At 38.7% G+C, this 27808-nt stretch overlaps 1 protein-coding gene and 1 pseudogene across 2 annotated transcripts in view; both read right to left on the bottom strand.

Annotated features, from left to right (window-relative positions):
• The window catches only part of LOC149831531 (transcription initiation factor TFIID subunit 1-like), a 69812-nt gene that overhangs the window by 36579 nt on the left and 5425 nt on the right, over nucleotides 1–27808 (bottom strand). Inside the window, exons 3-4 of the mRNA XM_090013035.1 lie at nucleotides 11496–11705; nucleotides 11243–11335 (exon numbers count right to left, since the gene is read on the bottom strand). Coding sequence (XP_089869161.1) covers nucleotides 11243–11335; nucleotides 11496–11705 — 303 coding nt within the window. The remainder of the gene's footprint in view (nucleotides 1–11242; nucleotides 11336–11495; nucleotides 11706–27808) is intronic.
• LOC149831532 (putative metal-nicotianamine transporter YSL5 pseudogene) lies at nucleotides 4010–11071 on the bottom strand (annotated as a pseudogene). The gene is made up of 2 exons (XR_016432957.1): nucleotides 11055–11071; nucleotides 4010–7400 (listed from the first exon to the last, which is right to left on the bottom strand). The product of XR_016432957.1 is annotated as a putative metal-nicotianamine transporter YSL5 pseudogene (transcript).

Below are 27808 nucleotides of genomic sequence, written 5' to 3'. Positions count from 1 at the left end.
GTTTCGAATACTTACGGGTTGCCTAATTGCAACTAAGTTTTTCCCAAACCGACACTATAAGAGAAACTGTTTCAATTTTGGTTTAATATCATATATGACCCAGATATCTCTGGATGGGAGCATGGGAATGTGTTTGGTTGATTTTTTTTTTTTCAAGAAACTCATACCCCTTTTATCGTAAACAGTATCGCAAGACATGCATTGCATGTCTGATACTACGATAACTGGATGAGAGATTCATGGCGATTTCGTATCGTGCAAAGTGAATAATGATATAAAAGTGTTTTGAAAGACCAATTCATGTCAAACTAAACTAAAATGGTTACATGTAATACTTCAAAAGGAGAAATCTTTCCCAAATGCCTAGATGGTAAGCGATTTATAAGATACACAAAAGCAAGAGCTGCTTCGACCCAAAAGTTTTTAGGAATATTTTGAGATATAAGAAGGGTCCTAGTGGTCTCAATGATGTGCCTATGTTTTCTTTCGGCCAACCCATTTTGTTGAGGGGTTTTAGGACAAGATCTTTGGTGAACAATACCACTATTCTCAAGGTATTCCTTAAATTGATTGGATAGATATTCTCCTCCAGAATCACTTCTAAATATTTTTATGTTACTGTTGAATTGATTCTTGATCATTATATGAAAAGTTTTAAAACATGAAAACACTTCATGCTTATACTTAAGAAAATAAATCCATGAATATCTGGAAAAATCATCTACAAAAATTACATAATAAGAGAAGCCTCCTTTTGAAACAACGGGTGTGGGTCCTTAAACATCTGAATGAACAAATTTGAAAGGTATAGAAGTAAACATAGTTCTTTGCTCAAAAGGCAAACTTCGCATTTTTTCGAGAATACACTCTTTACAAGAAAATGAACTTTTACAGAGATCTTTTGCAAAATGTAAGTAAGACAACTTGGTGATATTAGGATGACCAAGTCTTTTGTGCCACACATTTACATCTTTGTGTCAGGCAACATTACAAAAAAAATTTGGAACTTGAAGGGAGTCCATATAGTATAAGTCTCCCTTTCTAAAGCCTTCCCCAATCAATTTCCTGGACCGGCGATCCTGTATTAAACATTTATCAAAAGAGAATTTAATATCGCAACCATGGTCCAAGAGTTGAGAAACAGAGAGAAGATTTAAGTTTAGCTTAGGTATAAATCTAATTTTTGGAATAAAAAAATCTTGAGTTTGAAAATTACTTATGCCTTTAATTTTAAGAGAGGTTCCATCCGCAGTGAAAACAAAGGATGGAGAAATATTTTTTGAATAATCGAAAAGATAATATATATTGGGGGACATATGAAAGGATGCACCGGAGTCCAAAAGCCAAGAGACTTTACCTGAAGGAGAAGAGGTAGACACGGCGGCACCGGAGGTAGCTCCCTTGAGGAGAGGTTGAAGAGCTTCCACTATTTGACTTAGAGAGAGAGGTCCACTTGAAGATGCCTCCTCCTTTTGCGGTATACTGGTGGTAGCCATGGCTAGAAGCCTCTTCCATTTGGGACATATAGGTTTGATATGCCCGGGTTCTTTACAGAAATGACATAATTTTGCTATAGTCCGTTTTTCCTCTTTGCCCACTATTTTCACATTGATTTTATGGTTTAAAATGAGGAGGGCGATAGGCTTTTACATTGTTTCTGGGTCTTGATACGACATTGACCCCATCTTTTTCTTCATAATTACAAGGAACGGCAAGAACATTTGATCCTTGTTTACTTAAACCCATACGGGTCTCTTCACCACTTAATTTGGTGAGAACATCTTGAAGAGAGGGAAGAGTAAAAGATAATAAAAGAGATGACCTTATTTGCTCAAATTCGGGCTTTAGCCCATTCAAGAAGTTGAAGAACCAATCTTCTTCAAGTTGCTTGTGACGAAGTTCTATTGCTTCTCCACTCCATTTAGGCTCGAGCATAGCAAGCTCATCCCAAATAGAAGAAAGGTCGGCGAAATATTCTCTAATAGACATGTCGCCTTGTTGAAGAGTAAGAGCTTTCTTTTAGAGGTAGTATTTATGTGATAGGTCTCTTGAGGTATACATTTTTTCAAGATAATGGCAAGCTTCCGAAGCTTTCTTGAACTTGATAATATTAGCATTAATCTTGGTTTCAACCGACGAGAAAATCCAAGAAAGAATCTTAAAATCCTTCATTTCCTATTCGTCATGTTTCTTGGAGTAATCCTCAAGCGCTTTGGTTCTTTCATCTCCCTTATGAATCTTGATTTCTCCATCTTTAACAATACTAATCTTTGGTTCAGGTTCCGGGATTGTGCCTTGCACATAACCCCACAAACCCTTCCCTTTTATGTGGGCCTCCATGTTTCCGTCTCAAACATGATAGTTGGAGTCATTTAGTTTAAAACCAAGAGCAAAGGAGGACTCTTTTTCGCCCATTAGAGAGTAAAGATGAAAGAAGAAATACGTACCGAGAGGAAATCTTTAGGTTTTACTTGCACAAGATTTTTCTAAAATATTGGAGAAGCAAAATCCACCACTTCAATCTTCAAAACACCAATGACACGCTTTTCGAAGCACTAAAAAAACAAAGAAAATCCCACGATCCTCTATCACCAACCTTACTCTGATACCATGTAAAATTGCCTACTAAGAGGCTACAAGCATACAAGCACAAATACTTGACAAACAAAAGTGCACAAATGCAGTTACACCACACTTGCACAAATACGTAAAATACACAAAGGAGAGCAAGCATGCACTTAAGGCATGCACTTCAATAAAAGAGAAATGCTTGAGGCTCTCAAGGTTACAAAACAAAAGGGGGAACACCCCTATTTATACAAATGCAAAAGGCCACATGGGGGGCTCCCAAAGGAGTCGTTGGGGAGCCCCAACGACTGTATTGGGGGGGACTCCCAATATGACATATTAAATAAAAAAGAATAAAAAATAAAAATAAAGAAAAAGAAAAGAAAAAGAAAAAGAAAAAAGAAAAAGAAAAAGAAAAAGAAAAAAGAAAAAAGAAAAAAGAAAAAAGAAAAAAGAAAAAAGAAAAAAAGATTACAACATATTCCAAGTGGAATATGCGCAAGATGTGAAATTACAATAATACCCTTTTTGGGTAAAATAATAAAGATATATATATATATATATATTTATAAATATAGAAATACATATACATATATTTAGAATATGTATATGTATCTCTATGTATATAAAAAAAAATATATATATATATACTTACAACATTGGTTTTGGAGATATATTTTAACAGTATCTTAGTAAACACTGCATTGAACGTCAAACCACGTCCTAATACTAAGCATAATGGAATTGCTGAGAGAAAAAATTGGCACTTGAAGTAACCCGCCTCTTGTTAGGAAAGGATGCTTCTAAGAATTGTCGGGAAGATGTTTTACTGATTGCTGCTTAATCAATAGAATGCCTAATAAGGCCTTAAAGGGAAATCACCATTTCTATACTAGATTCAAATATAAAGGTGTTCTATGTTGTTCCTAGAGTATTTAGTTTCACTTGTTATGTTCATGCGTTCCCCTAGTCGAGAGATAACTATTCCCCAACACAAAATTCATACAAGTGTCATGAACCCATTAATAAAAAAAATATGTGACCATGGATATTACATTATTTTAGAATAAACCCTGCCTTCACCATGAGGGGGAGATTAGTGAGGGTCAGATCCAAAGTTACTGGAAGCTTCATAAATAGGTGGGAAGCGCGCTTCCCCAAAACTCATTTTGGAAGCGCAAAACTCCTAATAGGAATCTTGATTCTCCTGTGCTTCTCCTATGATTCCCATGTTAAATTATACATATATAGGTGTATAATATGGTTGTATATGCATATATATACATATAAATATGTATATATATATATATATATTTTTCTTGTGCTTGTAATAGGTAATACCCATTAGGGGTATTGTTGCCACCTCACTTTATGTAATAGGCCATGTCCATTAGGGGCACTTTAAAATTTATATTTTTTTCCTTTTTATTTTCTATCTGTCTTTTTATTTCTATCTAAGGACATAATGGTCCTTAGCCATTAGAGTTGTTGGGGTGGTTCCTAAGGTCCCAACAACTATATTTATAGTTGTTCGAGTGGTTCACAAGAGCTCTATATGACCTCTCTTCTCTATATAAAGGAGAGTAATCCCCTTCATGTTGTATGGTTGTTCTCAAGCAATTATCCAATAAATTCCTATATTTTTATGTGTTGTTCTTGCCCATAAGAGGCATTTGTGACTGAGTTTTGTATTTATACCGATAAGTGGCCCTTGTTCATGTATATTATTCTTGCCCATAAGAGACTTGTACTTGTGCATTGGGTATTTCATTACATGATATTAGAGCCTTGAGGCTTTATTTGAAGGAGTGTGGAGCGGAACCTCAAAGATGAAAGAGACTCGATTCATTGCCTTGGGAAGCATGACATCAACATTCTCCATTTTCTTCTTCTCTCTCTTTTTCTCTACCTTTGTATCTTCCTTCTTTCTAGCTATTTCTTCTTACCTCTATGGCTGAGAAAGAAGTTGTAACCGTTGTTCCCATCAAATTTGATGGAAACAACTATAACGTATGGGACACGGCGGTAAAAAAAATACTAGTTGGAAAGGAGCTATGGCATTTGGTTGATGGTTCCACTCAGGAACCTCAACCATATCTTACCAAAATTATCATTGAAGATGGTGGGCCTAAATAAGAAATTCCTAACGGCCTTGAAAAAGACAAGGCTCTTCTCGAATACAAGGAGCAAAAAGCATGGGAAGTAGGTGATGCTGAAGTTTTTTTCCTCTTTATGAGAAGTGCGAGTATTGAGCAATGTGAAAACATTATAAATTTGAAAGAGCAAACCTAGCTTGGGTGTTGAACAAACAAACTTACACCCAAAAAGATGGTGCTCACAAGTAGGAGATTCACAACAAGATCCATAATTGCAAACAAAATGACAAAAATGTATGTGAATATTATATCTTCCTAAAAAAACTATGAGACCAAATGACCAAGTTTGAATTCATTTGGGATATTTCTGATGATGCTCCTCGTAGAAATGAGCAAATTTTGGAAGAACAATTTTTCCAATTTATGTAAGGCCTTAGACCCGAATTTGAGCAAGTATGAATCAACATCACTCACCGTAACAAGAGCGATTCTCAACCTCTACATGAGGTTTTGGCAGAAGTTGTATGAAAGAAACAAGGATGAACAACATGAAAAATGTGTTGGCGGTCTCAAGACCCGGAGCCAACACTTACTCTTATGAGCCTCCGCATTTCACCAAATCTAACTACGAGAAGCCACGTAGTGATGAAGGGAGATAAAAGATTATTTGCCACAATTGTGGCAAACCGGGGCACATCAAGCCATATTGTCCTAAATTCAAAGGAAGAAATGAACGAAGAGCAACGAGTGTAGATTTATCACAAGAAGACCGGAATTGAACCAATGGAGACTTCAAATCCGTTGCAACCATGATTGTGTCTCAACTAGTGGAAGCTCTAAAACCATTTTTCAAAGGTTTATCATCTTCTACTACGGGTGTCGCTGTTTCCTCAACTCCCCCCCAGGTAAAATACCTTGGTTGTTAGACTCTAGTGCTTCTTTTCATACGACCCCTAATATTTCTTCACTCTCTGAATTAAAAAATAATTCAAGTGGATCTAATGTTTTTACTGTGGATGGCTCCTCTTGAAACATGTCTTGTAACTATCATTGACCATCATATATTTTCATAATCAGAATCTAACATTTGAGCAAAGTGAGGAAACCACTAACACCAGTCCAAATGGCTTCCTAGACATGGACTTACTCATAGCTTTGGCAGAAGGAAAAAGATTGTGTACATCTCATCTTATATTCCACTTTATAACCTATGTCACATGGGTGCGGGTGCGGGTGCGGGGATTCGGCACTTCCAAAAAACCCGGGTGCGGGGGTGCGGCAGGGGCAAAAATGTAAATATATATATATATATATATATATATATAAGGGGGTCTGGGGTTCCCCCGGCGCGGGTCGGGAGTTTGTTTGAAGACTCGTTACCCACGTTCTGCTTGTTGTGTACTTTGAGGCAACAAGACAAAATTGATGAAACGAAAGGATTGGCAATCCCAGCCTGCTGCGTTCTGCCGATTGTCATGATTCAATAATGTCTGAAACTCCCTGGTCTTCACGAAAAAAAATATAAGCACAAGGTTTGATGTGGTTTGTTGGAGAGAGAGTCTTCATGAGGCCTACCACTGCAATGCCACGCCATAGGATTTTTCAAATTTCATTTTATATACAGCTGCACAGTGATGACAACTAAAATAAATTTATTGGATTTGACATGTGAAAAAGAGAGGTCTACACAAGGCTACAGCTGGAGCACCGAGATACTAATAGTTTTTATTCTACACAAGGCTACATCTCGTTAGGAGAACAATGAATACTAATAGCCAGCAAGGCTACCACCATCATTATCATATAGCTTTGGCCCATAACCAAAAAAAGAAAAAGAAACCATGCTGGTTACATGGTCATATCATTGGTAATAATGGTTGGCAAATCCGTAACTCAAATGTGAGAGCAACCAAAGTTGACATATAAATTGGAAAAAGACAAACATTTAGATAAAGACTCAACCAACTCAACTGAGTGAATGATAGAACTAATTAAGTTAATCTTGTATTATCATACCCTACTACTATTTCAAGAATGGAGCCTGCTGATAAAATACGAATAAAACCAGAGACTTAAATCAAAAGCAGGCTGAGTGTTGTTGCAGCACACGGTAGCACCACACAATTAACTGGACCGTCCAAGCAAATATCAACAGATAAAAGCAGAGAGAGAGAGAGCAACTTTCCATCACCAATCCTTCTCAACCACTCAACCAGGAATCCACCCGATTGTTGAGGGCGCAGGACAGGAACTTCATGCAGATGGGTGGGTTGATCTTGGGAGAGAGTATGGAGGCGGGCAACGTCCATATCCCGTACCCGCATATCAATCCCGACGCCACTGCCGGCCCGAACGCCTCCGCCTTCGCCTTGTCCGTCCTCTCCCAAACGTACAGTATCAAGCTCCCCACACACATGTTGATGGTGAAGTAACCCCCGATGTAGAACGGGATGGCCATCGCCATCGGAATCGGCACGAACTTGGCCCACCTCTCGGGGAGGTTCCTGTACTTGAGCAGGTTGATGACGACGGCCAGGGCGAAGAAGCCGCAGCAGCGCCGAGAAGCCCTCCACCCCCAGTATGGAAATGTTCCTGTAGAGTGTCGCGTAGGGCACCTGGTACTCGCTATTGGGATTGCCCACTTTGAAGGCCTTGTAGAAGAGCCAGAACACGCTCGGCCCGATCACGCAGCCCATGGCCGTCCCCACCACTTGGCTTACGAACATGGACCGAAAGCTACATCTCGTCAGGATAACAGTGAATACTAATAGCCAGCAAGGCTACCACCATCATTATCATTTATTATGGAGAGAGAAAATCCTTTACGAAATAGAAGGATCTGGATGGTTTTAAAAGTGCCCCTTTATAAAACAAGAGCAGCAGCAACAAGCAGCTGTCTGCAGATTTTTTTTTTTAAAAATTCCGCAGCCCATTTCACAGGGCAATTTTTTTTTTAAAAAAAATAAAAAAAATGGACCGAAATGATCCTGGGTGCGGTGGTTGACCACACCCGGTGCCGCACCCGCACCCGCATCCGCGTCGAGTCGCGTCGATGCGGGTGCGGCACCCTGCTAGCCGAATCCCTGTGACATAGTTTATAACCAATGTTAAAGGATAATTGGGATTGTACAGGTTACTCATCCTTTTGTAGCATTAAGGGCATTTTTGTCATAGGACTCCTCAAAAGAGCTATAAACTTTTATACAATGTTGTAAGGCATTTTTGTCTGAGCCCAACTTTTAACCTTTATGTCAAATATATACAATGTTGTAAAGACTTTTATACAATGTTGGATTTTTAGAGGAATTCATATGGTGACTTTGGTTCTTACCCGTTTTCTTAAAATTGTTTTACAGGCACATATGCCCAGTGATGTCTTGGACTGGCTACCTGGAAACTACGAGACTCGTGACTTGTGTCTGAGTTCTGACCGGATGACTCAAATTGATATAGTCGATTTTTATATATTCTTAGAATCTTCCACTTATTGGTTAAATTAATAAAGTTTGAATTATTTTTCAAGTTGATTCAATGCATGTATAGAATGTTAAGATTAATGTATCCTTTTGTATATATATGTATATACATACGTATGTATATGTATATTGTTATTTGTATATATACATACTATATATTTATATTATATATATATATTTATATATTATATATATATTTATATATTATATATATAGGGACTAAGCCAAACAAGTTCACTTAGTCCCAACGACTAGAATTCTAGCCGTTGAGACATATTATAGTGCACATGATTGCACTATATTCATTCTAAGTTTTCATCTACCTTTATTTGAGTTGATTTGAAACTGTCTTTTCAAATCGGTTATTTGATATGAACTATTTTCGTGAGTATTTATTGCCTTCTTATGGCATTGTTTTTGCCCATCATAAAATTTTATATGATGCATCATTTCTCTTGGCCTTGTTATTATTGAATAAAAGATGTTTGTTGAGGTGAGTTGTATGCGCCTCGTTTTATGTTAGTTTAGATTGTCAACTTATAGTTTGGCTCTAACTGGCAGTTATGTGATCTCTGATTCTATGAGTATGTTGTATCACTCATTTGATTTAGGCCATTGTCTTTATTATGGATACTTATAATTATGTTTATCTATGATGGCTATTTATTATTGAAATCATGGTATTACAAAAGATTGTTAAAATTAACATTCTTATTGGTGACATTAGTTTATTTTCATTACAAGCTCTCTTACCTCTTTATGCCTCTTATCTAAGTGTTATTATATATAGACGAGAGATGTTTTTTAATGTGATGAGTTATGTACACCCATTGGTTATACACTTGATCTAGTGGCTGATACACTTGTTTTGAGTGTCATTATATGTAGACAAGAGATGTTTATTCACACCTTCGTGTGTGCTTTTAGCTCATTAGTAGCATTGTAATTATGCTCTTGTTGTAGTCACTGATACACTTGTTTTTAGAGTCATTATATGTAGACAAGAGATATTTATTTATACCTTCGTATGTGTTTTTAGCCTATTAGTGGCATTATGTTTATGCTCTTGTTCTAGTAGCTAACACACTTGATTTTGAGTATTGGACTAGTGAGGTTATTGCTTGTAGTGGTCAAACATCATTTAGTGTTATATAAGATTTTTAAATCCCTTCATAATTTTTCTAAAGTCATTTGCTCTCATATGGGAAATGATTATTAAAATATTTTCATGAATTTTGCATTGAATATACTTTAATTGAATGATTAAGGATTCTTCAAACTTGTTTCATGATTGGCTATCTTGTGTGTTTTGCAAATGTATTGATATTTGAGAAATAGCATTTCTTGATACTTGTGGGAGTTTAAATCTCGGCATATTTCTTGTAAGATGTTATCTATATAAAGTTTTTCTATTATTGGTCAATAAGTGACTTTTTTATTGATTTTAAACTATTGCATGATTCATTCATATATGCATTAGTTGTATGGTTCATATTGTTTCTAAAATGTAAAAGTTAATTGATTCATGCTTATTTCTTCTTAAATCCTTATTGAATGAATTGAATCATTTCTTATATTTTCTGCTGTGTAAAAATGATTTTCTGTTAAAAGAAAATCTTTCTTTGAGTAGTTTACTCTTCTTTATAAGATTTTTGTGTTTAAAACTCTTTTTTGAGTTATGTCTTCATAGAATGATGTTTAAAAATCCATGCTTTTTTATGCATTAATGTGTCTTTTGTGATAGATTTATGTATGCATTGATTTTAAAGTAACTTTAATGCATGTGATTTAAAATTCTTACTTTAAATGATTTTGAAAATGATAAAGTATCTTATTAAATATTTTCTATATATATTGTATTATTGGCATGCTTGACCATACTATCTCCATAATATATATATATATATATATATATATATATATATATATATATATATGGTTATTTCTAGTTGGATTGCAATTTTACTCTATTTAGGTTCTCAAAGTATTGACGCTATTAATGATTCTAGAGACCTTTCGAGCATATCAAAGATCTAGAAGCCCCTTCAAAAATTTGTATTAAGGAAGAACATGATATATTTATGTAAATATCTTATATGCATACTATATGTATATATTTATATTATATATATATATATATTTTATATTTATATTTATATATAATTATATATATTTATTATAAATATATATATATATAGGGACCAACAACTAGAATTCTAGCCGTTGTGAGGTCCTTCTTTTGGTTCTTGAGAGGATTTCTTTCCTCTCTTTCACTTTTTCCTCTCTATAAATGGGTGTGGGTGTGTGTTTTGTAAAGTGAGAGAATGATGAGTAGTATTAGGCTTGTGTGTGTTTTGAGTGTATTATAGTGAGGTTTGAATGTAATTTTCTTTTTGTATTTTTAATGATCATTATTAATAAAGTTATTCATTCACATTTTCATGTGTCTTTTCAATTCTTGAGTTTATGTCCAAATGTATAAAGTTTTGATTTTTGGAGTTCATTATGGAGTGCATTAGAATCCGTACCATTTCGTGAAATAGAAACACCCCTAATAGAGAGGCCAGGACAACTACTAATAATACACTATTTCATATTTCTCAACAGTGCGCAGACATACAGAATCATATGAAGCAAGACTATTATGATAAAATTCATAAATCAAGCTCCCTTTTTCTTGAAATAGAAAGGAAGAAGAACCCTCCACTATAGCATATGAATGACAGTATGAGATTAATAACCACAAGAACGTGCAGTGACAGAAAAATCAACCCTATTTTCCATGCTGTGTTGATGTGGCTGGGGATGTTTTTCACCTTAATAGCAGGTAATTGGGGCAGTAGAGGATATAACCAAATAAGCAAACCACACTACACTTCTCAGACGCAGGTTAAATCAAGTTCCAAGCACATACATCAGCAAATGAAACATCTCATGACAGCAGACAGCAATTCAGTTTCTTCTCGTCATTTTTAAACTGTTAACAAATAATGAGAAAAAAAGAAAATCGATAGTTCAAAGAATGCACACACACAGTTGCACAGAGAGAGAGAGAGAGAGAGAGAGAAAGAGAGAGAGAGAGAGAGAGAGAGAGAGAGAGACATCTTCTGGTGTCACCATCCTCCTCAGTTCTTCCTCTGAAGGTATTCGGAAGTTACGCCGCATAACCCATAACAGCTCACCATTTGATCCCCGCTTCAGGACCACAAGAATTGATTAGTCAGGATCAATAGTATGGGGCAAAGATAGTTAATAAAATGAAAGAACTGTAAGGAAATGTCAAATGTGAAAGTTTGTGGTAAACACTATAAGAAATGAAGAAGAACCAACTCATATGAACAATAAGCAGAAGTACCTGAAGATCAGCACAATGTTTCAGTCTTTTACGCACAAAGGCCTCTGGCAAGTTAGAGAACTGGGCAGACAGTTCATCAACACGAACACAAGGAAGGAAACCAGGCTTCTCACTGGCACGAAATTCACGGTATATATATACTAACAGCCGGTTTCCAATATATGTGTGCATATTTTTTGAATGAGGGGATATTACTTCCATGTGAGGTTCCTGGAGACAAAAAAGATGATGGATAAATCAAATTGCCATCAATAGGCACATAGGCCAAACAATATAATACGATCCAAGTGAATAAGTCAGTTCTATCATATTTAACATTAAAGTCGATATATGGGTGCTGAAGGGTATTTGTATCATTTATCAAATATGGGTATGAAATGTATTGTTGTGCTGGATCAGGATCATTTTTGTACAATATATATATATATATATATATATATATATATATATATAGGGTTTGACCTAAGAGAGAGATCACAACCTACTGTTTCTCTCCCATCCTCTCATTTTCTTGATTCGAACTTCTCTTCACGTGTGAACAGTAAGACACAAATCCCAATGCAAGTTTTAACATGGTATCAGAGCAAGGCTGGGATAAAACTCCATCAAATCAAGGCTGCTGATCTCTCTCTCTATTGTGGTTGGTATTTCTATCTTAATCTCTTCCCAAAACCCTAATGCTAATCTTCTTTCTTTCCTCCCTCCTTTCATATCCTCCCCTATTATTCCCTCCATCATCAATCTTCTTATTGCAAACCTGATTTAGTTTGCCCAAATCATTAAAACAAAAAACTTTTACCACATCCAAGCAAGATCGACTGTTCTTATATTATCGCGCCTCTGTAAAAAAAGAAAAATCATCTAAGAACTTATTTTGGATCAGGTCATGATGGATCTGATCCATTCTGTAAAAGTCTTGTTATGTCCTGTCATGTATATATTTTGTGTAAAGGGTAATTAGGTCAAACCTGAACCCTAATACTTTATGTTAAATACTAATGAGAAACAGGCTGCAGCACACAACACAGGAAATGTGGGCTGCTCCTTATTCCAATGCCTTCTTCCTCTTTTTCTGAAGCATCTACAACAGGGTTTAGAGATTCAGATTTTAATATTTCTCGCATAGTATCAAAGCTAACATCTTCATCCAGGTAAGTCATAAAGTACATAGTATCAAAGCTAACATCTACATCCAGGTAAGTCATAAAGTCTCCTCATCTAAAGATTACACCGTGTAGAATCTTCATTCAGGGAAGCTGATTGGATAAGGTCATACGAGAGAATCTTTACTTCATGAACCTTTTTACTTTTCCACCCAAGTCATTTGGTAATTATATCCAAGACAAAAATATTGATGCTTGGCATAAGAAACTTAGGTATTATAGTATTTTGAAGATGCATCCCTTTCCTTTTTTGAAAAATATTTGTAATAAAAAGGATATATCTTGCATTTTTTTAAAAATGAAAGTCATTCCTTTTCCCCATAGATCTTTTGTTTTTACTCGTTCTTTTGATTTGGTGGATTCGAATGTATGGGGCCCTTCACCAGTCATATCGAAAGGAGGTTACTCCTATTATGTTATTTTTATTGATGAATTCACTAGATATACATGAGTTTATTTTCTTAATCTTAAATCTGATGTGTTTTCATTTTTTAAGAAATTTCATATAATGATTAAAAATTAATTTCTTAGCAACATATCAATTCTTAGGTCCGAATAGGGAGGAGAATATACATCAAATGATTTTCAAAATTATTTGAAAAAAATTAGCATTTGTCTTCAAAGGACTTGCCTAGAACTCCTCAACAAAATGGGTTAGCGAAAAGAAAACATAAACATATAATGGAAACCGCTATGACTCTTCTCATTTCTATGGACATTCAAAAAAGATTTTGGGCCAAAGCAGTTTTAACCTCAATCTATGTCTTCATCCTCTTTACAAAATGTCTCCTCATTTGAAAAACTTTAGAAAATGACTCATGATTTTAAAAGATTAAGAATATTTGATTGTAAGTGTTATGTGCTTACTCATGAAAATGATAAACTATCTTCAAAAGCTATGAAGTGTGTTTTTTAGAGATATGGGAAAAATAAAAAAGGGTATTGATGTTTTGACCCAAAGAACAACAAACTTGATGTTTCTAAAGACGTTGCTTTCCTAGAAAATGAAAATGGATTTTATAACAAAGCAACTAAAGAGGAAGTTGACTATATTTCTATTTGATCTCATACCAAGACATGATGAATCTAACAAGTTTAACTCTAATGATGTTTTTTATCCTTATTTGAATGATGATTCTAGTAATGAACATCTGGTTGTTGATGAGGTATGTCATTAAACGAAAGTTTTATTGAAGATTCCTCTAATAATATACATGTTTATACCTAGTGTGGACAAGGTGATCATCCATGTGCTCTTGACAAGTTCTCTCAAAGTATACCCTTAGAGGAATCCCAACTTGGGAGATGTAATCAAATCTTTAATGCTCCAAGTAGATTTGTATCTTATGATTCATTTTCTCCCAACTTTAGAGCATGTCTAATAAATCTTCAATCCTAATATGAACCATCACACTATAATGATGTCAAACAATATCCTCATTGGATTGAAGCAATGGAATGAAGCTTGATGCCCTTAGAAAAGCCAATACTTGGAAAATAATTGATCTCTTTCTATGCAAGAAACCTATAGAATGTAAGTAGGTGTTTAAAGTCATGACCAAAGTGATGGATCTTTATATAGTATAAAGCAAAATTGGTAGATAAAAGGTATGCTCAAGAATATGGAGTAGATTATGAGGAAACCTTGACCCTATCGCTAGGATAACTAGTGTCTGAACCTTAATCCTCATTGCCTCTGTAAAGCCCAAGATTTTTTATTGATAATTAAAATGAATAAATGATGAATTATAGATGTATTCAAGACTATAATCGTGAATTCTATATTTTCTTAATTTTTTTGATTTCGATTAATTATGAATTTTCGTCTTAAGTTATGAAGATTATTTCAAGAATAATTGAAAAAGCTAAAATATGTGGACTAAACAAGAAAGTAAATGATTTATATATTTTTAAATTATGGATTTTGAATTTGGATCTAATCTTATTGGATTAGACACATAGCGTCAGACACTCTGAACAACATCATTATTGTTTTGACAGAATTTTCAGCCGGTCAGTAGCTCACCTATTAAATCAGATTCAACCTTGACATTTCTCATTTTGAGAGCATCAAAATCGACTATCTGCATGCCCAAATTGGTATTGATTTTAGCATTTTATCATCGATCAAAGTTCATGCCTAATTATAAGTCAAAAATTAACATTTTTCGACATCGACTAAATTTTCTTGTCAATCTGTATGCTTACGATTAAATCTAAGACCACTACGACGATCTATGTTTCGAGGGCTATCAAATCGACTATTTAAACATCAAATTTTGATGACTCTTTGGGTCTGTAGGCGTCCCGGAAGGTTACCATGTCACTAGAGCCCAAGCCAGGGTAAGAAGTCTCAACTTTTATTTTATAGCTTAAGTAATTTTGAAATTTAATGAATTAAGTCTCATAATTTATTTTTTTATTTTATTAGTAAAAAATTTAATAAATATTAACTTCTTATATTACAGATGAGACTCTTGTCTAAGCTCATCTATAAATAGGAGCCCTCATGAGAAGAATTATCAAGGTTAGTTCTCTCTTTTTCTTTCTCTCTTCTTTTTTCCCTTTTGTTTTTTGTTTCTTCTCTCTTCCAAAACCTTTAGGAGGTCTGGAGAGCTCTTGTGCAGCCATTAGACCTACACTTATTCGATTGGTGGTAGTGGAATAGGAGTCGGATCATCTGTTTTCTTCGTTCTAATCGTAAAAAACTGAAAATTTATGGAATCTTTTAGAAAATTTTCATAAAACAGTTTTAACCCTAATTTTTTTATAAATAGATGCATTAGAATAAGAGGGGGCGTCTTTTCTCATCTTGGATCTCATGCCCCCCCTTCTCTCTCTCCTCACTCTCTTTCTTTGTTTGTCGGTTTCCTCTCCTCCTTTCTTCTACTTTCTTCCTCCTTTTCTTTCTCTCTTCTAGTCTCATTCCTCACCGGTATCTTCTTCCTCTTTCATCAAGGGGTGCAGTGTGACAATCATACATCGTGAAAGGCCGCTCTCTTCCTCAACCATTCCGTCGAAGACGGACAGTCTCCCTCTACTTTTTATTTTACTTCACATAGATTGATTTTTTTAAGTGTTTGCATGCATATAATATAGTTTTCATAATTTTTGCATATAGATCAAGCCAGTTCTATTACCAACTGTTTTAGCATCATAGTTTGAGTTTTATTTTCATGTTCATTGCATATAGGTTAGACAGCATATAGTTTAGTTTTATTTGTCTAAGTGAAATCGAGAAAAAGAAAAGAAAAGAAAATATTTTTTGTATTGCTCAGCTGCTTATCTGTGTCAGATTTGGTCAATCTGATCACTTGATCAGATTGACAGATCTGACCCGATTTGAAATCGGCTGACCCACAATTGATCTGCTGGTCTGAGTCTAAGAATACACAAATCATATTTACTTCAGACCAGGCCAGGCCTGACGGCAGCATCCAATCTGTTGGCCAGACTTGCCGAGCCCAGCCCTGCTAGCACAGATCCAACTCGACAAGATCCAGATCCATTCCCTGGCCGGGCTAACTGAGCTGCATTTTGGTCAGGCTAATGCAGATTAGTCAGCGCAGCCTGTGTGGTTGGTTACTGAGACTCTTTGGATCCCATCGACAACCCTGTGCGCTGGAAAGAGAATTTTTTTTCTGCATTGGTGGGTTTGTACTGTCGACTTGTGTTGGATCCAGCCTCAAACCGGATTAGATCTGACTCGGCCAAGGATCTGGCAGACCGGATCAGACCGATCAAGGCTTGCGATCTTCTCTAATCTGCTGAACATCTGCCTGCTTAGCTGCTGAGATCCAACCTGATTCAGTCAGCCTATACAATCAAGTTGGACCCCATTAGTTAACACAACAGGCCTACGCAATCTGTAACCACGCAGATTTGTTTGACCACGTGTCTGCAGATCAAGTGTGTTCAGCAGATCATGTTGAGGTACTTGATAACATGTTCCAGCGGGCTCAAGAGTTTCAGCTGACCACCCATCCTATCGTGATTTGAGTGATTAGTGTTGCATCAACCCTTTTTGGGTATTGAATACTTCAATAAACACAGGTAGAACTTCATCTTTGATACCCTTGGGATCTCCGCCTGTGCATCAAAATTGCATATATTTTTTTCCGCCGAATTGTTCCTGCATCTTTTGCATTAATTTATGTTATTCAGCCTTTCTATTCTAACACTGCATAGCGTAGTAGGTTCGGGTCTAATTTTGTTAGGTAGGTAGTGCAGTTAAATCCTTTTTGCAGTTTCGTAGCTTTGATTATAATTTTTTTATTTTGTGCAAGCTAACCTTAGTTGTATTTGGAAGTCGAGTTGGTTGTTTTGTTTTGTGTTTTGCAGGTGGGTTTATCTTGAAGGATAAAAGCGCGATAGTGAAGGGTCATGCACACTTTATGAAAATAAAGCTAAATCGCGAGGAAAAGAAGCCCTGCAATTTTTACTTTTCTTTATTTTCTTTATTTTTTTAGTCAAATGGTCATTTAATTAAGTTGGGTTGTAATAAGGCCATTTTATTTTTTTTAGTAAAATTTGATGAATCATGCATGCTATAACCAGGTGGCTGCTCCATGTAAACTTCTTCCTTTAGTTCACCATGAAGAAAAACATTTTTAACATCAAGTTGACTGAGTGACCATCCATGCTGTAATGCCAATGCAATGATAATCCTGACTGTGCCCAATTTTACTACTGGGTTGAACGTTTCATCGTAGTCCTGCCCATATTGCTGTGTGAAGCCTCGTGCAACCAGACGAGCCTTATAGCGCTCAACACTGCCATACAGTTTGTGCTTGATCTTGTACACCCATTTGGATCCTACAACATTCTTGTTATCTGGCCTTGGTACAATTTCCCATGTATTGCATTCATGCAATGCTTCCATTTCCTCATTCATCGCCTCTACCCAGGCACGGGAATGTACAACCTCATGAAAAAAGGAGGAATCTATTTCTTTGGACACTCTAGTTAGAAATGTTTGAAAATCCAAAGAGAAATTGTTATAACTTACCCAACGATCTATAGGATGTTTAATCCGAGTGGAACGTCGTAGAGGAGTCTCATCATTGACTGGATGAACTCTACGAGAATAAACAAGACCAGAAAAATGTGAAGATGTTGTTGTAGGAGGAATGTCTTCCATATGTGGTTCCACATCGAAAGTATAAGGTTCATTGTCTGTCGATAAAGATGAATCCTCATAAGGCAACGAGTCATATAAAAGTGAGTCACTGAGCCAAGGATCATAACTATCCTGTGTATCTGTGGAAGACGAACCCAGAGTGTCAAAATTTTCATCATAAAAAACATTTCTAGATACCCGAATTTTGCCTGTATGAGGATCACAACACCTGTATCCCTTATAGTCATCTGCATACCCAAGAAACTTGCATTGTACAGCTCTATCTTGAAACTTATTTCTCATTGAATGATCAATATGAACATAACATACACAACCAAAAGGATGTAGTTCTTCATATGATGGATGACAATTATACAACAACAACAACAACTACGCCTTCATCCCAAAACAATTGGGGTCAGCGATATGAACCAAAAAAGAAATTCATTTTGGGTCTTCCACATGAATCCTTTTCCTCCAATCATTTCTATCCAACGCCATGTCCTCGGTGAGGTTCAAAGCATTCATATCCTTTCCTATCATCTCCATCCAAGTCTTCCTAGGCCTACCCCGACCTCTTTTAACTAATATATTTTCCCATTTCTCCAACCTTCTAACTGGAGCATCATTAGGCCTTCGCCGAATATGTCCAAACCACCGTAAACGATTCTCTCGCATCTTATTTTCAATGGGTGCAACACCTACCTTCTTACGTATCTCTTCGTTCCGAATCTTATCTTTTATTGTATTTCCACACATCCATCTAAGCATCCGCATCTCAGCTACACTCATTTTTTGAATATGATGTCTCTTGGCAGCCCAACATTCCGTACCATATAGTAAAGCGGGTCTAATAGTCGTCCTATAAAACTTTCCCTTCAACCGCAATGGCATTCTACGATCGCACAACACTCCAGTAGCACTTTTCCATTTCACCCACCCAACCTTTATCCTATGATTTACATCTCCATCAATTTCTCCATACTTTTGAATGATGGATCCCAAATATTTGAAATAATCATTCACCGGTATATCTTGCTCACCAAGCTTCACTACACTCCCATCACTACTTCGTTGCTTACTAAACCGACATTCCATATATTCAGTCTTACTCTTACTCAACTTAAAACCTCTAGCTTCCAATGTCTGTCTCCATAATTCTAACTTAGCATTAACCCCAGCTCTAGACTCATCAATCAAAACAATATCATCAGCAAACAACATACACCACGGTACATTTTCTTGAATGGATGGCAATTATAAAGAACAAAATACAGAGAATTATCTTCAAGGATGGTCATGGGCAACCTGTTAATAACGTAAACATCTGTATGGAAAGCCTCTGTCCAAAGAGAGAAAGGAATACCCACAGTGTGCATCATGCTCAAGGCTGTCTCAACAATATGCCTGTGTTTTCTCTCAGCTACTCCATTTTGTTGAGGGGTATGAGGGCAAGAAATGTTACGTGTAATGCCATGCTCCTTCAAATATTCACTAAAATCATGGGATATGTATTCTCCCTCCCCCCCCCCCCCATCACACTGGAAATATACAACATTGGTATTGAATTGGTTTTGGACTAGTGCATGAAACTGTTTGAACAACTTGAAAACTTCATGTTTGTTTTTCATGAAGTAAATCCAACTAAATCGAGTGTAAGAGTCAAGAAGGAGTACATAGTATCGAGATCCAGAAAGAAAGGCAGTGGGCGCAGGACCCCAAACATCTGAGCATATAATCTCAAAAGGCTTTGTTGCTCTTTTATTGATACTATGAAAAGGAAGTACATGACTTTTGCATAAATGACAACTTGGACATTTTGACTCTAAACTGACTGCGGGTATTAAACCTTTAGCAGACAACTTGTCAAGAAAAACTTGACTACAATGACCCAAACAAAAAGGTGAGAATGTAGGGAAACACTTGAGTAGATCTCTTTCTTTCTCCCATGTTGCCGAGTCCGGACCGCCATGATCCCATTCCACAAGTAACTCTTTCACAATGTATCCCCGGTGCTTCTTCCTTCTAACTTCATACACTTGTGTCGGCTTAGGCCCAATGTCATCATCATCCAGCATGGCAGGTTCCTCTTGAGGAGGCTCTCCCCGGTAAGGCTTAAGCCTAGAAACGTGGAAAACCGGGTGCACAAGGGCCGTCGGTGGCAAGGCAAGGCGGTAGGCGGACGGTCCAATGCGTGCAAGCACTTTGAAAGGGCCATAGAACTTTGGCAAAAGCTTGGAGTACTTCTGCCCAAACAATGACTTTTGGCCTTTGGAAAGCCTTTTTAACCATACCCAATCACCCACCTCAAAGACTCTATCCATGCGGCCACGGTCAAACATTTGCTTCATCCGATTTTTAGCTCTTTGGAGGTTGCTCTTTAGAATCCGTAGGATCTCATCTCTACTACGTAGCTCACGGTCCACTTCCAGAACCAAAGAGGATCCCGGTTCATAGGCTTCCACATGAGGAGGGGGCTGTCCATACAAAGCCTCAAACGGAGTCATGCCAATGGAGTGGTGAAACCCGGTGTTATAACACCATTCCGCCCATGAAAGGTACTTAGTCCACTCCTTAGGTCTCTCACTGGCAAAGCATCTCAAGAAGGTCTCCACACCTTTGTTCACTACCTCACTTTGCCCATCGGTTTGGGGATGATTGGCCGAACTAAACTTGAGCTTGGTCCCCAACATAGTGAAATACTCTTGCCAAAACCCACTTATGAAGGTAGGATCCCTATCACTCACTATAGACTTTGGAATCCCATGTAGCTTCCCAACATGCTCTTGGAAAGCCTCCACAACCTACTCGCCCAAAGGTGCCTATTCTTAGGCTGGTCACCGGGGTTGAAGCCAACTTGCTACTTCTTTCGCATTAACTGCGGAGTTTGAGAGAGTGATCAGTCAAGTAAGAATGGAATATTAATAATAGTCATAAAAGAGATAATTGAATATTGACTTACAAGTAAGATTTAATGAATTTAGCTCTGCTCAAGTAGATTCCTCGAAGATGTCTTGGAAGTGAAGCTAGATGAAAGAAAACCTGCATAGTCTCCACTTCACAAGCTATGTTGGCAAAAGCATCAGCAAGCCGATTTCCTTCCCTATAAGCATGGCACTTGACTGGATTGAAATAGTTCAAAAGATGCATGAGTTCTGGCCATATTTGCAGTAGGCGCCAAGGGATGGAGGTGTTCGTAGTAATCAAATGAAGCAAGACAGCCAAGTCTCAACAACATGAGGGCTGATGTTCAAGGCTTGGCAGAGGCGGAGACCATCGAGAGGTGATAAACATTCTGCTTGAAGACTATTAACATGACCATAAGGTGTTGCATATGCAAAAAGAAGATCGCCTGCGTGATTTCTAAGAACACCACCTCCACCGGATTGTCCCGGGTTCCCTCGAGAGGCCCAGTCGGTGTTTCACTTGTACATACAATGGGGTGGGGTGGTAACATCCAGCGAACTAAGGTCACCCGTGGTTCTAGAGAAGCACATGGCGGTATGGCAAAGTATGAGAGGATGTGATTATCAGCGGCTGTCATACTCTTGAATTGACGATCCATCACAATCCATCGACACAGTTTGTTGATTCTCCGAATAGCAGACGGGCAATGGAACTTAAAGTTCTGAAAGTTTGAATCATTACGTGTTCTCCATATCTCATAGCAGACAAGGATAGGCACAAGCCGTTGTAAGTATCCCACAGCCGAGCTAATAGGTCTCGTTAGCCATGATTGGAGGCAAGACAAAACGGAGCTGGTATCAATCTCAATGTTAAAGATTGACTGGTAATGAGACCACAATTGTGTTGCCCATGAGCCTTGAAGAAATAGATGATTAGCGCTTTCAGTGCCAGCCAGGTTGGGAGCAGCAAACACACTTGGAAGCAAGTTGGATGCCCAGCCGTTGGACATTGGCATCAAGTGGCAGCCAGTTGTGTATGACTCGGAGAAGTAGAAAAGAAGCTTTCAAAGGTGCCCCAACTTTCCAAATGTTATTCAAGAGATGTTGTTGGGGAATTGTTGGGGAGGGAATTCGAATAGCTGCGCAGGCCGACGCAGTAGAAAGGTAACCGTGAGGATCTGGTAACCATATAAACCTATCAACCTGGTATGAAATGCAGGGAATTTCAGCATTGGCAATGTAATGGATAACTTCAGCAGTATTATAAGTCTGGCTTATTAAGTTTCAAGACTCTAGATGAAGAACTATGATCTGTAGATCGACTAAAAAATGTTGGAAAGGAAGAAGTTGAAAAAGCCGCGGCTACGGAAGACGACGTCTTCAAAGGCACATGAGATTCTTCAAAGATGTACATGTTCCCGCGCCGTTCACCTTTAGCGAGCGTCTTCTTGGTGTGAAGATCCTTAAGATAAACAGAAGAAGGAGTAAATTCAACGGAAGAATTTGTTTCATCAACTAATTTTGACACAGATAGAATATTCTTTTGAATAGCAGGTGTGAGTAAGACATTTGACAAGGGTAATTGAGATTCAGGCAAAGAAAGGAAGACATTTCCAGTGTGAGAGATGGGGTGGTGAGATCCATCTCCTATGACTATAGTGTCATTTCCAGTGTAAGGAGTCAAGTGAGAAAATTTACCTGCATCAGAAGTAACATGTGTTGCTGCCCCTGAATCAATATACCATATACCTTTATCATTTTGGCGCAAGTTCATCTGATTGAAAGTAGTCATAAGGATATTTTGTACGTCCTGTGGAAGAACCTGTCCCTGAGGAGTGCGTGCAAACGTCTGAGTTGCCTTCTGCCCTGGCCTCCCTGTTTTGTTCTGGTTCTGAGGATTGTACCAGCAATTTGCTTTAACATGTCCCCGCTTATTGCATAGAAAACAAGTAGGAACACGTCTCCCTCGTGGTACACTGCCTGAGCCAATGCCTCCTCCACCTGGTGTAGGTAGTAATCCTCCTTTGTTTATAGGTGTTCCATTGGGACGAGGAGGAGTAAATAAGACTCCTGTTTGAATAGGCGTATGTGCCATCATCACAGGATGAGCATCATCTGACGCGTGTTCCTGATTTAAACTGACCTCATATTGCAAAAGCTTAGATTGAAAATCATCAAAACATGGAAGAACTGAGACAACCTGGAGTGTCGTGCAAAACATGCAATATTCAGGTCCAAGGCTACCTAATACCTGTTGTACCATATCTGATACAGAACTTCCAATGGCAGCTAACTGATCTGTAATCACCCTGACATCCCCCATGAACTCTGTAATAGATTTGTTTCCTTTTCGCATGGATTGGAATTGCCACTTGAGTTGCAAAGCCCGAGATTCGAAAACCTGAGAAAAGGAATGAGCTAGTCCATTCCACAACTCGGCAGCAGATTGATCATCAGAAATAGTTTGTAAAACACGATCAGAAAGTGTGGAAGTTATGTAAGCAACTAATGTCTGATCCCGTTGTACCCATATGTCATAAGCAGGATTGGTGGTTCGAAGTTGACTCACCTTCCCATCTTCACCTGTTATTTCTTGCATGATATGTGTAGGTGGGGCGGGTGATCGCCCATCTAGATGCCCATAAACACCATGACTGTGAATAAAAGGCACAATTTGACGCTTCCAAAGTAGTTATCATGGGATAACTTGTGGGTCATGAGGTGAGTAAGAAAACTAGGGTTCAACTTGGAATCCATGAATTATATGAAGAATGAGATGCAATAACAGATAGGAAATAGGAATGGGATGACACCAAAATAGAATGCCGACTGTACTGACAGTGTATTAAGGGAAAAACAACAATGCTGTGTGCTGAAAATAGTATCAGTGCCTTCGTCACACAGAGGAGTAGTGACGTGCGAACCAGAAAAATGTTGAACAAAAATATATTGAGAGAAAAATAGCAATGCTGTGTGCTGAAAATAGTATCAATGCCTTCGTCACACAGAGGAATAGTAACGTGCGAACCAGAAAAATATTGGACAAAAATATTTTTGGGGAGAAAATCAAAGACTCGGCAGACTGGAATATAATATTAGGACGTGCGTACCAGAAAAAATATTAAAAATAAAAAGAATTGAAAGAGAAACTAGAATGACGTGAAATAGGATTAAGGAAAAGAGAAAGAAAAAAATCCTACGTCCTTTAGAAGCACGTACTGGTCCTTATAGGTCTTCTAGATGATTGATTTCCGCGCCTGTGCTCTGATACCATGTCAGAAAGATCAACCTGCAGGAGATAAGGTGAGGTAAAGAGAGAATAGAGAGAGGAGAGGAGTCGGCGACAATAGGGTTTTCCCTTTTCACTTATTATTTATAAGTGTTGTACAGGGTATAACATTACACAAGTAATAAAAATAAATTACAAACATGCCACCGCCCACACATCCCAAGATGGATCCTTAGAATGTGGTGCGGGTCGGATCCATGATCCAAAACTAACAAATATATAATATATTTATATATAATATATAACTGAAACACAAAATTATCAGTTATATACATAGTTGGCAAACTCATGACTCGGGCTCGGATCGGACCCCTACTGGGTCACTGAGTTAGCGGGTTGACACGATGACTCAGACGAGTTAGGACTCTATATTCTATAGTGTAATCACATGAATAAGACGTGAAAATAACTAAACTTTAAGCTAATATGTCAATAGATAAGTTGCAAAAACATATAATTATACATGATTATTAACTTTTTTCATTGAACAATATTAGATTCTTTATAACAAGTGACTTTATAATAAGAATTATGCATTAAAATAATAAAATACATAATAAAAATTTTTATTTAATGGGTTGGATCGGCAGTCCTGAATCGCGACCCAGTTGGGGTCCAATCCGGGTCGACTCGGGTGATTTCTGCATCGACTCACCGGGTTTGCCAACTATGGTTATATATATATATATATATATATATATATATATATATATATATATATATATATATATATATATATATATATAACTGACAAGCATAAACCATGGAAAAAAAGGAAAAAGAAAAGGGAAGAAGAAGGAAAAAAGAAAAAAAGGGGTGGGGAAGAGAAGAAGAAGAAAACCAAGAGAGGGATGCATAGAGCAAACATAGAGAGTGAGTAACAGCCTAGGCGGTAAAAAAGAGCCCCACTGCTCAAACCCAAAAGCTCAGGCGGTGGGGCTGCAGCTAGGTGGGCTAGGCACCGCCTTTGACAACTAAGGATTGGGCAGATCCCGTGATAAGACATTCAGTTGTGGGATATGGAGTATTTCTTGAACACCATCTTGTTTCATGGTCAAGTCAAGAGCAGTATACTGTGGCAAAACCTAGTATTGAAATCGACTATCAATCTATGGAAGCAGTGACATTAGAGATACTATGGATTCACTACCTACTTAGTACTTACCGTGTTACTACAACCCATCAGTAAATCATTAATAAAAGTGCAGTTGCAATTACGACGAATCCAATCCAGGGTAGAAAGATGAAATACGTAGAACTCGACCAGCACTTCATGAGGGAAAAAGTGGAGCAAAGAGATTCAGCCCCTTTTTATCAAAGGAGATTAGCAAGTTGCAAACCTATTTACTAAACAGCTCTCCCATGATAGACATTGGGAACTTAAAGGCAAACTCCATGGTTGTGAATAACCCATGTACACTTTAAGGGAGCATGTTAGAAAAGTTGATATATGGGTGTTGAAGGGTATTTGTGTCATTTACCCTTTAAGGGTATGTAATATATTGTTGTGTTGTACCAGGAGCATTTTTGCACAACAGAAATATATATATATATATATATATATATATATATATATATATATATATATATATATACTGGGCATGATGTAAGAGAGAGATCGCAACCTACAGTTTCTCTCCCATCCTCAATTTTCTTTGCTTCCATCTTTTCCTCATGTGTGAACAGCAAAGCATGAACCCTGAGGCAAGTTCTGACAATCCAAGATCCAATTTTATATATGTGGGAAAATATATCATGGTTTTATACCAAGATACCGTACGATGGTACACACTCTTGTTTGTGTGCATCTAGCCACCAAATGGTAAATATAACCATATAGATGTGTTTAACATGGACGCTTTAATATGATAGAAGGTTTTATCATGTTTGATACACAACAAGATTTCATTTTCGAGAAAGTGAAAAAGCAAAGGCTCACAATCCATGAAAACAGAAAGGTGTTTTATAAATATTCAGTCAACTTTAAAACATGAATATAGTAAAAAAGGGTCACTAGTGTAATAAACGAAAAAAAATAGCTTGGATTCGGGTCGGATCCGGATCCGGATCCGGACCCGACCCGGACCCAACTGAGGCACCGCCTTTGTTCCACATTTAAAAGACAAGGCCGAAGGGGAGGGGAGGCTCTCAAAACCCCCTTCCACCCCGACTCTCTCGTCTCTTCCGACTCCCATCACTCTCTGTGTTGCCGAGCACCGCCATCGATCGCCGACAACCACCTTCAGTCCGGTGGCCTCAATCGACAACCTCGTTTCCCTGGCAGCCACTGGCGACCATCGACGGCTGCCATCGGCGACAACCTCGTTGGCTCTCCCCCTCGATCACCCGCTCGCTCTCCTCTCGTCCTCCGCAGTGGTCGACGACCACAGTCACAGACGACTGAAGCCGCCGACCACCACCATCTCCTTCCCTCTCGCTGCTGCGAAGGCACCGGCGACCCACCGCCACCGCCTTTCGCTCCAGCGACTCTCCAGGTACGCTCCTCTTCCTTCGTCTTTCTTCTACTTCGTTTCCCCTTCTCCACTTCTCCTTTTCCTTTCTTTTTGTCGGCATGGGGCTCCGCTCCCCCTGTCCCTCTTGTTTTGCCGACAGGGAGCGGAGCTCCCTATGTCGGCCCACCTTTTCGGCAGGGGCTTCCGCCCCCTTGTCTTTTGTGGATTTCTCAGCAGGGGCAGAGCCCCTGCCTCTTCGTGGTTCTTCCGGCAAAGGAGGGGCACGACCCCTCCCTGCTTCCGGTTACGGCAGGGGAGGGGTCGAGCCCCTCCTCCTTGCCTCCTGTTACGGCAGAGGAGGGGCTCGCCCCCCTCCTCTTTGTTTCCTCTATCACGGCAGGGGAGGGGCCGAGCCCTCCTCCCTGCCTCCTGTTACGGCAGAGGAGGGGCTCTCCCCCCCTCCTCTCTGTTCCCTCTGTCACGGCAGGGGAGGGGCACAACCCCTCCCTGCTTCTGTTACGTCAGGGGAGGGGTCGAGCCCCTCCTCCCTGCTCCCTGCGTCTCATGACGGCAGGGGAGGGTCGAGCCCTCCCTGCTGCCTCCTTTGGTCAGGGGAGGGGTCGAGCCCCCTCCCCGCACCATCGTCTTCTTCTTCTCTCTTCCTTTTCAGTCGGCAGGCTGGCAGGGGTGATGCCTCCTGTCGCCTGTGTCCGACTGGTTGGCAGGGGGTGATGCCCCCCTGCCGCCTGTTGTTGATCGACTGGCAAGGATTTCCAGCCCCTACCCCTCACTCTCTCTCTGTTACCTTTGGCCGGTAGGGGCTGTGGCCCCTACCTATCGCCTTTTGGCAGGACGACAGGGGCATCACCCCTGTCGCCTGAAACTTTTGGATCGGCAAGGGCTAAATCCCCTGCCTGTCATTTCTTGTCGGTCGGCAGGGGCTGGAGCCCGGCCTGTCCTTTGTCGATAGGGGTGACGCCCCTTGTCGCCTGCATCTGTTCTTCGGCAGTAAGGGTCATTGGACCCTGCCTCACATTTCTCCAAGGTTGGCGGGGACCGTTGCCCCTGCACCTTGTTTGTTTTTCGGTAGGGGGTTTCGCCCCTCTGCCTTGATCTTGCTGCCTATGTTGCTCTTCTGCATTCTGCAGGGAGTTGAGCTCCCTGCCTAACCTCGTATCGGGGTCCGGTACTGCTGCAGGTCCTACCGGACCCACTTCTTATTTGTATTTTGGCATGCTAACCTTTTTAGTATCACAGGTTGAACGATGGATCATGCTCGCCCTTCATGGCTTGGGCTTGTGCTTACCTACGCCGCTCGCATACGAGGACCGTCACCCCTCAAGGTAGAGAAAGATTGCACGAAAGACTTGGACAATTGAATTA

This window comes from Nuphar pumila, chromosome 7, assembly GCF_984573655.1.
Source record: "Nuphar pumila chromosome 7, dmNupPumi1.hap1.1, whole genome shotgun sequence".
NCBI lineage: Eukaryota > Viridiplantae > Streptophyta > Magnoliopsida > Nymphaeales > Nymphaeaceae > Nuphar > Nuphar pumila.
This window is presented reverse-complemented; position numbering and strand designations above follow the sequence as displayed.